Source organism: Anticarsia gemmatalis, chromosome 1, assembly GCF_050436995.1.
Source record: "Anticarsia gemmatalis isolate Benzon Research Colony breed Stoneville strain chromosome 1, ilAntGemm2 primary, whole genome shotgun sequence".
Taxonomy (NCBI): domain Eukaryota; kingdom Metazoa; phylum Arthropoda; class Insecta; order Lepidoptera; family Erebidae; genus Anticarsia; species Anticarsia gemmatalis.
In genome coordinates, this window is record NC_134745.1 from 4377202 (window position 1) to 4387412 (window position 10211).

The 10211-nt window shown below is 32.7% G+C and overlaps 1 protein-coding gene across 2 annotated transcripts; it reads right to left on the reverse strand.

Moving 5' to 3' along the window:
- Positions 1-2051: 2051 nt before the first annotated feature.
- LOC142972486 (uncharacterized) lies at positions 2052-7416 on the reverse strand. Of its 2 annotated transcripts, XR_012959457.1 has the most exons (9): positions 7267-7416; positions 5341-5580; positions 4666-4699; positions 4479-4494; positions 4089-4395; positions 3255-3294; positions 3074-3177; positions 2927-2947; positions 2460-2576 (listed from the first exon to the last, which is right to left on the reverse strand). XR_012959457.1 is itself a non-coding variant. In XM_076113669.1 (6 exons), exons 2-6 carry the CDS (start codon positions 5390-5392, stop codon positions 2280-2282), a joined length of 420 nt encoding a protein of 139 aa, XP_075969784.1. In that variant the 5' UTR covers positions 5393-5580; positions 7267-7409; the 3' UTR covers positions 2052-2279. The 2 variants fall into 2 exon arrangements, 1 of the variants encoding a protein (XP_075969784.1); XM_076113669.1 differs by lacking the exons at positions 3074-3177; positions 3255-3294; positions 4089-4395 and having other exon boundaries at positions 2052-2576; positions 7267-7409.
- Between the last annotated feature and the right edge of the window lie 2795 nt (positions 7417-10211).

Here is a 10211-nt window from a genome sequence, read left to right on the forward strand (position 1 = left end):
TTTTTTCTAAATAAATTGCTTTAAGAAACCTAAAACACAAAGGATGGGATGTCGTAGAAATGGCTATGCATTAGTGCCACTTCTAGAAATATTTACTTTTTATTACAGGAAGCTTAACTTTGACAACTTTCTGTTGCTCTCACGATTACTTCCACATTATGTCAGATCTGAGTTCTATAGACCTATCAGTTTTTAAAAGTAACATTCCATGTCCATGTCATACAATACATTTAAACTTTAGGAAGAAAATTTGGTGATATATTATATGTATATTTAAAAAAAAACGTGATGTTTTGTTGTCAGGTACAGAATATTGCTTAGTATACTTATAGCTCTTTTCATGTAGACAGTAGCACATTGTCTTCAGTACTCTGTAAGAAGTTGTATCCCACTTTTACATAAATTACTCCCTCGTGCGTCATACTCGTCAGTTTCGGTTGTCCAATACTCTTCAATGACGTCATAAACTTTTCAACTAGGTATTGTACTGTGTCATTTCACTTATTATTCTTCATAATTTTGAGAAAAGATAACATGCTCTTGGTGAGACCAATAGCGTGCCTCATATAAATGTTTGAAGATGAATTTTCTGAAATCGTAGCTTGGAAAAGCGCTACATTTTATTCAAGTGTCAACAGTCACTGAAGCAGTTAAGTATATCACTTGCACTACCCTACTTCTTTAATAAAATGCTTTAGATGAATGTTTTCAGGGGAGACATTGTTTGCAGATTTTTATGTTGTCAAGTAATATGTTGGTATTTGCTTAAACCATGACTAACCTACTGCCGGGCAAGCTTGTAAGGGCTCCTCCAAAACGTGGGCAGATACCCACAAATATATCTATATAGTCATTTATGTATTTTATTACATACACTGTATTCCCCACTGCACTTAAACGAAGCGTGATTTTATTAAACCACAAAACACATAAATTGTGCTTTGCTTTGTAACTTATTTGCATCATAGTTCTAGTTAACGACTATTAAGGATAACATTGTTATGATGTATCGTCGAATTCTAGGGGTTTCTCTTCGGAATTTTTTTGCAGCACTTAAAAAAAGACAATAAATTAAGGTAATGGGAGCTAAGACTAAAATATCGTTCAGTTAATAAGATACCTATATTAAGTGGTTTTTCCGGTGAAGCTCTTTTCTCAACTGCTTACCTAACTTCTGTACAACTTTAAATTGCTACTGGCTATCATATAGCTGGCCAGTAATGATTCTGGGTACCTGTACTTGGTATTTATATCAAGATAAATAAAATAAATAAATGTTATCTCAAAGGTAAAAAAAAAAAGATGAAGATTATTAGACCCTCTCTAGACCATATATTATACCGAATACTCGGATGAAACTGCATTTTAAGTAAGGCTTAAAAGTGTTTATGTACATATTATTATATCTTTATGATATACAACAAAGTGACAAATACAGCACGATACTTGAGTGTTGAACTTAAATATTGTGAGTTGAATGACTATTCGGCCTTATGTAAGTATCTTAATTTTTTTATTTCGTGCCTAGGATATAATTATAGCAATACGAAGATGTGTGGTTTGAAATTAGATTATCTTCAGATTGTATCACAATTGTTAAGAGATCTATCGAGAACATAATGTCAATCTTTGGTCTTGTATCATTATTATTACCAAAACGTAAAAAGATTTGTACAAACCCAATACAGAGATCTATTTAAGGGTGCATGCGTCTTCTCTTGATAAAAAAAATATACTTTTCTACAGCAAGAAGTGACTTTCTTTCTTTCATTATTCTTGACTATACATACTAATAAGTGCAGTAGATGTTCTTATAAATTAGGATATTGGAATATCTAGTCATGGTTTCTAGTTTTCATCCAAACAATTTTAGCATTATAGTGTTTGGTAAGATAATACCTTTTGATGTAAATAAAGCTAATTGTCATAGCAATGGATTTAATAAGCTCTTGCACATTGGTCATACACACCCTATATATATATATGAATCTCCTTGCTCACGTAACACAGGAGTTAAGTTGAGCTAAAGGAACAACACAATAACAACAAAATAATTTAAGAAAATATTTAATTCATCAATCAGAATAAAGGAAATACAAAAACTTAACCGTTAATGGATCACACGTCACTTAATAATTTAAATGCATTACTTGTAATATTTAGAATTACGAATTAAATTTTGCGGCCATTTTGACAATATTATTTGAACTTTATGAAATGGAATCAGACTTATTGGAAGCTATTTACTTTTTTTTTAAATATCCATATATTCGATATAATTATTCAGATGGGTCGTTGAAGACAATTTTTTCCTTCTTAACTTCTCCGTTATCGTTAGTCAAATGCGTGAGAGATCCTCCGCTCTTCTTAACACCGTTCACGTTTGAAGAAAAGCTGTGGCTGGAGACATAGCTGCCTTTGAACTGTTCATTCTTTCCTGGTTTGTATTTCGCTAAAGAATCAGGGTCCATTGTAGGGATAGGCTTCATTGTGAAGGAGTCAAAGTCTAATGGCTTCATGGTGAACGGCTCGAATGTAGGGAACTTGTTGCGCTTGAACGGCCTCAAAGGTTTTAGCTAGATGGGAAAATGTATATTAGTTTGTGATTTATTTACATGTGAACTTGTTACTTTTATTAGCAAAATATAGAACGAAAAACCTAAAAAAATTTTGTGTAATAAAAAGTATCAGAGAAGTGTTTTTTTTTGAATGTGTACTTTTAGTCCAAATCTTAAAAAGGTTTAGGAAAGTCTATTATAAAAGAAAAGCTTTGATCTAAGTGTTGGTCCAGTGGCCCTAATAACTAAGTATTGGTGCATAACAGATAAAAGGTGGTGTTGCCCGTTACCAAAAAAGTGTGCATAGAAGACTGAAAAAAATGTTAACACAAAAAAAGAGAAAGAAAAATATGAATTTTCAATTATACCTTTGGTGGATCGAAATTGAACTGCAACAAAAAATATAAAATATTAGTATATTTTATTTTATTATACATTTTTAATTCTTATTATATTATGTAGAGTGTGTATTTACAAGTGGGTATAGTTCGTCTTTGTGTATATTCTTCAATTACCTGTTTTTGGATCCATATTTTTTTATAATTTTGTAAAGATAATGTTTAAATAGTGTGACGTGTGATGTATGTGTTATTACGACTTGCGGCTTACCGAAGGTGTTCTGAAACAAATATTTAAATAATATATAACACGAACATTATATTTCAAGTAAACAAAAGCTGTGAAATGTTGACATACTTGTATTCAGTTATAACTACGTCCGGTGGAGTCTTGCCATCTGAAAGAAATCATAAAATAAACTTTGTGGTTTTCTTGCTTCCAAATATATTTTCAACAAGAAACTTTAAATTACATTTGACTATATTACTTTATAAGCAGTTACATCAATCAAGAGAGCCTTGTTTTTCACGTATTTTTTAGCTTATAAAGAATAATACTGTGTATGTCCAAAAATAAAGTAGTTGTAGCAAAGGAACGGAGTCCATTGCATAAGCCTGCACGTCACTGATGCTCTATATATATTATTTACTTATACATTTTGTATACCTCCGTCATCTGGGAACCTTGCATACCAGACTCTTTGCTAAATTGCTGGATACCAGGAAGATAAAAAAATCGGTATAAAAATACCCCATTGGAAAAACTTTGGTTTATACGTACGAACTATATTGGTTCCATATGACCCTTTTGTACTTATTTTGATGTGTTAGTTTAATAGTTAAGTTTATCGCAGGATTAGTTCCACGTCACTAACTTAATGTTAATATATTTTGTTTTTCATACGTTGTTATATTGTTATCGATGACGTACAAAACATTCTTGCAGTTTTGATTGCAAGGGCTTTATTAAACAAAATTATTTTGGTAACATAATAGTAAAACAATATTTACCATAATAAGTTATTTAAGTATAACTAATGCAATTCTTTTAATAATAACTATGTCTTACTACTGAGTATGGCTCTCCTATACAAGACAAAAGAACAACCTCCAGTCCACTGCTCAGTTTGAGTGCTTTCTGGAATCTTTACATTCCCCGATATTTAAAATCAGTCATAAAAACCATACATACATTTCTCAACAGTAAGTTCTCCATCATGGTTAGTGACGATTGTAGACCCTCCATTAGTCTGGCTTACTACAACGCCATTGGTTCCTGGTTTCAACGCTTGATTGAATATATCCTGGACAGTCGGTATAGGTGGGAGTGGGGGAGGTTTGGGAAGGTTTGCGAAACCTGGGAAGTTGTTAAAGTTAAATAGTGGGGGGAAAGGGGGTAATGGAGGAGGGGATGGTAGACCTGCAGGCCAGTTGAAGCCGGGGAAGTTAGGGAAAGGGGGTGGAGGTTGAGAGGCACCGCGTGTTTTGCGCAAGGACTCCTGTGAAAGCGACAAAGACGAACTATACTGAATGTTCTGTTGTGTTGTGTACTGTGTTTGTGTATGAGCGAAGAGCCTCTTACCACTGGAGAGTCGAATCTGTAAGCAGAGAGAACATTGTTAAATCAATCTGCCGAAGAAAAGTAATGTGCATGAGACGACTTGTTTTGGAAGTTATCTTTACTGTGTCTTGGTTTCTTTTCATCAAGAGTAGGTCATAAAATATATAAGTATACTGTAATTATTTTAATCTAGTATTACAAAACTTACCCAAATTGATCTTCATCGCTCCATCCGAAGCCGGCTGTAAAAATAAACAAGGATTTTATAAGTATTTTTGGATATAGCAGATTTCATTACAGGCCGTAAAATAGGGCTTTAGGCTTTGCCATCATGCTGCTTTATCATAAATTGTATAAAACTCTAATTGATGTTCATGCTTAAGTTTTATAAAACTGTAAATGTTGTGGATTGTGTCTGTCGTTATATTAATGCTTATATTCTGTTGTTTGTTTGTCTTTGTAGACACAGGTGGCAAAGTGCGTGTTGTCTACGTGTAATTATGTATTGTAGAGTCTATGAAGTTCGCGATTGTTCGGACACGTATCAATATGAAAATTCTAGATAATACTGTAATAAACTTCTTCATTTCACTATGAAGTAGGTACACATTTATTAATATTTGTAAAAAATATATCAGTCAAAAAAATATCTAAATGAAAAACAAAGATATTGTAAAAGAATTTTAAAACTGAATATGTTTTCTATTAATAGTTATAAAAACGAAATCAAAACTGATTAAAAAAAATTGTAAGAATTAATTAACTCCTTAATCAATAAATAAATAATACGTTGTATCATTTTTACCTTTCACCGACGTAGAAGTCATTGACCCTATCCTTAAATAACATCAAAGAAACCCGTAATAAATAAACAAACACTCACCGCTAGCGACAGCCGCCATCATAACAGTAAAAATTATCGTCCAGATAGCCATATTATGGCACAAATTAACCCTCAAGTTAAACTCTTATCACAATATGTGTAGCTTTATCCAACAGTTAGAAACACACTGAAACTCTTCACAATAATATGTTCATTTAAATATAAACTTGTTGTTCAGCCCCCAAGCTGTTCAAACACTATGACGAATCACTTAAAAAGAAACTTATTCAGTTCGAGAACCTGAAAAATACATCAATATAATACATGAAAGAGATGCAGGGTATTGTTTAACGGGCACACCGACATTTGTTTTTGTCCATTAAGTCAGATGTGTGACGAAAATCGACGCCATTGTTACTTAATATGTCAAGTTCTTTCTTAAAGTACGTGGAATACCCCGTGTTCTCGATTATTTTGGAATCTGTGTTTTGGTTCCGTGGTATAAATGTAAATGTTTCTGATGTAAACGTTTAAACAATCTTAGTACGGTAGCGCGATTATTATCAGCCACTATCGATTGTCGACAGGCGGCTAGCTATCGACTAATTTAGTACGAAGATGCGATTAGCGCCTCCTGCGGGCGCCATGGAATCTATTTTTGCAGTACATTTTAAATGTCAACCTCTCAACAAACAGTTTGACATTTATAATGTTGAGAATCGCACTACAGATTTGGTAAGAAGTCACTGGAACAAAGTCATATTTTCATAATAATTTTAAAATTAACGTAGGTAAACTTGCAGCAATAAGAAAAAGCTGCAATACGTTAACTCTATTTGATGCGTGATTTATTTCTATTGGTATTTAATAAATAGCATATATATTTAAAAAGCCTGAATTATAGGCTCTAGAACATTTATTTTTAAATGCCAATTTACTAAGTAAATGGAACGTATCTTTAACCACATAATGGTCTAGATAAAACCAGCAAAAGTTTAAATCAGGACTGACAATAACATACACAAGCGGTCGGAACATGTGTCATCTATGAAACATACTCGGAAATGGAACAATTGCGTGTCGAACTAAATTGACTATAATGCTTAAAAACAAATGCGCAATTGTATATTTTTGACTATATTATCTCTAAACGACTCTTTTGTCGGTTTTAAGAGATGTACTGATGATCTAATAATCGTTTAAGCAGTTCTAGGAATACGACAATAAAAAAAAACCCACGTTAACATAGCATAATGGATTTGTTCCAGATGATATCATAGCATTTCTAACGCCGTAATTGATTTATTATATCGAAAGTTAAGTATTTAGAGCTTGTGTTATTTCAATATTATTGCATTAACATATTTGAAATATGGTTATGCGATTGCAACGATTCTGTCGTGTGTCTGACGGAGTTCATTTTAGAGATTTAGTGTACTCATCAAGCCCATAAGTCCTTTAGGTTATCATATAGTCTAGCTTTTATATACCTATGAATTTGGATCCAGGGACAATAAACAATGTGTGCTCGCAGTGTTTTAAGCACAGCGTGAATATGTAATTGACTTAATTTTTATTGTCTATTGGCATAACTATGATTTCAATACTCAATATAATATGTAGTTTCGCCTAATATATCGAAATTATTGAAATATTACTATTACTTTTATATGTATGACACGTAAATTTGAGGAGCAATTCAGCAAAGCTTATATCTCTATAACATGCACATACATTTTTACATTGTCTTATTTTACTACGCAAAAGCTGGATGGTGGTTTCAGAATAACGAAACGACTACATCACGTTCATGAGACTTTGATTATTCTTAGATCATCTAACAAGCCATGAAAGTAATACCAATACACTCAATGCATAGTGATATAAGTTAATCTCATTTCAAATTCACTGAACGTACACTCGAATCGTTCCCAATGACATTGGTATAAACAAGGGCTGTGACTCATCAAAACAATATTTACATACCTTCATTTGACTTCTCTTCACTGAGACTAAAGTAATTTTACAGTTATTTCTTTATTTTAAATACTTTATTCTGTTAGGGACCAGTAGAGGCCGTCCTTCTTCATTGATCAGTTCTCAATGCTCCTTGTTTTTAACTGTGTTCAAACATCGTGACTCCAACTATGGTTTATGATCAATGACGAGTGGTGTTATCATAAAATACGATGTTATTTCATGTTATCTTGGCAGTAAAAGTTTGTCACATTTTACTCAATTTGTTATTTTATTTTCTTATTTTAAGGACGAGAATAAGTAGCCTGTATTTTTTCTCGATATCTTAATATAAAGAAAAACATCGCGTGCCAAGGCTCTCTACTAAATTGTCGGACTATAGCAGCTAAATGACTGAGCTTTAATGATCGATGTATTTGCTTGAAAAATCGATCTATTCGTATGTAAGAGGTTTTTTTTTTCCTGTTAATGTAGGTACTTATGACCTTTGTAAGCAGGTCATGATTTTACTATCAAGGGATAAAAAATAGTGAGATCGCAAACTTTTGATACTCTAACGTCGGTTGTCGAAACAGAGTCCCTACTTTAATTATTGTCGAGCACCTGTCATACAAACCGACAGATGCTAATATTTTGATGAATGAACTTGAATTATTTCTATAATGCACTTGTGGGCAAGTTTTCTTTACTAGTTGTCCTGGAATAAAATATTTTCTCTTCGCATAATAATATGGCATGGGTGTAATCGATGACCATTCTGCAATGACTAGCTTAGAAACCTTCATGGACCAGTTCTTTCCTAAAAGGGAAGTTCTTTTCTTAGAATTTTTTTCTTCAGAAAGTTTCTTTTTTACAAAGTTCCCGATTACCACATTCAAAGAAACTCATACTATTCATTCGTCAAGGTACAAATTCTTTTAATAAAAAAATAGACATCATCAGATTGAAGTAAAACCACAAACGTCTGTCTACATACATGATAACAGTATGCGGTTTGTCACATGCACATGTAGACGCATTTAGTATAAAGCCGGAGATGAATTGAGGTCAGTAAAAACGTCAGGGTGCTTACGCAAAGGCATCGCAACATACAGCCTACAATCTCCTACCGTGTTTTGATCCTGTAATATGAGATCATGTGGGTGGCAGACGTCTGGCCACTACTGAATGACGTCATTAGATCCGTCCTTGAGATCTGTAGGCTTTAGTCATGTTACATGATTCTGACGTCACGGACTTTAAGAAAGTTGGCATTTTTCCAATGGATGTTACTGAGTTACTTTTTGTTATTATTGGCCTTATTAAGTTCTACTTCTGGATGAATGCTTCAGTTATAGATTAATTGTGTTTCCGTGCCGTTTGAAGTTTTGTGCTGTATGATTTTTGGTCATAATCGCAGCTTATAGTTCATTCGCATACTTCCACACAAAAATAATTGTTATTTAATTTTTATTGATTTAAATTGAGGCTTAGTTCCCAAAATCAAAAACAACTTACTCCTAGTAGCTTTGGCTATATAGAAGCTGTAGCTTTATTCAATATAAAGCTACTATGTGAATAGTTTCATCTCACATGAATTAGCTTTTTGCCTACTTTTAAAAGCTAATGGGTCCAATCAGCTCAACAAATAATTTGTCAATTATTAGCATATGAAAACGCCACAAAATCTGAAACCTGTGTTCGAGTTAAAAATAAATCTGTCACGTTTCTTTCCATGAATGTGCATACGCGTGACACACGACGATGACTAACTAGTCACAAGGCAACTGTGTCTACCTGATGTTTTTACCTGAAACAAACTGTAGCGTGATTTTCAACATTCCGTACTCAATAAAATCGTGTAATAAATAATATTGTTATTGATTCTCCCTTGCATCGAGGGCTTGGCAAATTAAATTAAGACTAGTAATATGTGGTTGTCTTGAAATAGAGAGTGTAGTATATAATCTAAGAGTAATCTAAAAGTAAATTATGTGTTTTTAAAGCTTAATATGCAAAAGGAGGTTTAGAAAGGAGATAGGAGAAGAAAGAATTCCGTAACATATAAATATGTTTTGGCTATATTAATATTTTTATTCGACCAATTTTTTGATCTAGAATACTTTAATAAAACCAGTTGTTCTTTAGGTCTTGAGACATTTCATAAATATAAATCAAAGAGTACACAGCCGGGTCCGGGTGTTAGTTGATTAATGACGTCATCAAACATGACTGGTTCTATTGTTCTTTGATCCTATAAGCGGATCTACCTCAGGCTATAACAGAAGTCGGAATATGAAATATCTGCATACTTTTTGCAATAATTTGAAGCAAATTTTTATGTCTAGAATTACTAAAAGAGCTATTATTAAAACTAGTTTTCTAAGCTGTTTTAAGCAGGAAGATATGAAAACATAAATAGTAAATAATAGAGCAAGCGGCCTTACTATTCCCAAAAATAAAAATAATGTGTAACTCAATGGAGGCTCCCTGACTTTTCCGTCATCTTGAAATCATCACTATTGTATTTCGCCGTAAATAATATCAGTCCCCTGTAAAAGAGGGCAAGCCTATGACCAAATAACTATTAAACAATAATGGGCTTATAACCCGAGCGTGCTCTATGGATTACAACAATAGATTTTACAATAATTTACATTACACGTATATATATGTGTGCAATGTAAATAAGACGGTTAAAGAATTGCCCAACATTTAATCTAGTTGCAAAACTGTGACCAAATCTCTTCGTTCCGAGATTGTGATAACTGAATAAGTAAATGATGGAATATTTGTATTCTAATTGCCTAAGTATCTTGAAAATTTTGAACTTCCGAATGAGTTATTTAAAAATAACGAAAAATATTTTTTTTAAATTAAATCTAGACTCTAGACTGCTTGAAGTATGGAAGGTAGAGTATATGACTGCTGACCACTACTTAACTATGTTTGTATGTTCATCATCTTGTGTTTTC

Bases quoted from the DNA above. Each gene is read 5' to 3' on its own strand.
- LOC142972486 (XM_076113669.1), bottom strand. From the start codon at position 5,392: ATGGCTATCTGGACGATAATTTTTACTGTTATGATGGCGGCTGTCGCT. The intron at 4,700-5,340 runs GTGAGTGTTTGT...TTATTTTTACAG, and splicing joins GATGGCGGCTGTCGCTAGCG to CCGGCTTCGGATGGAGCGAT. The intron at 2,577-2,926 runs GTATAATTGAAA...TTTCCCATCTAG, and splicing joins TCAATTTCGATCCACCAAAG to CTAAAACCTTTGAGGCCGTT.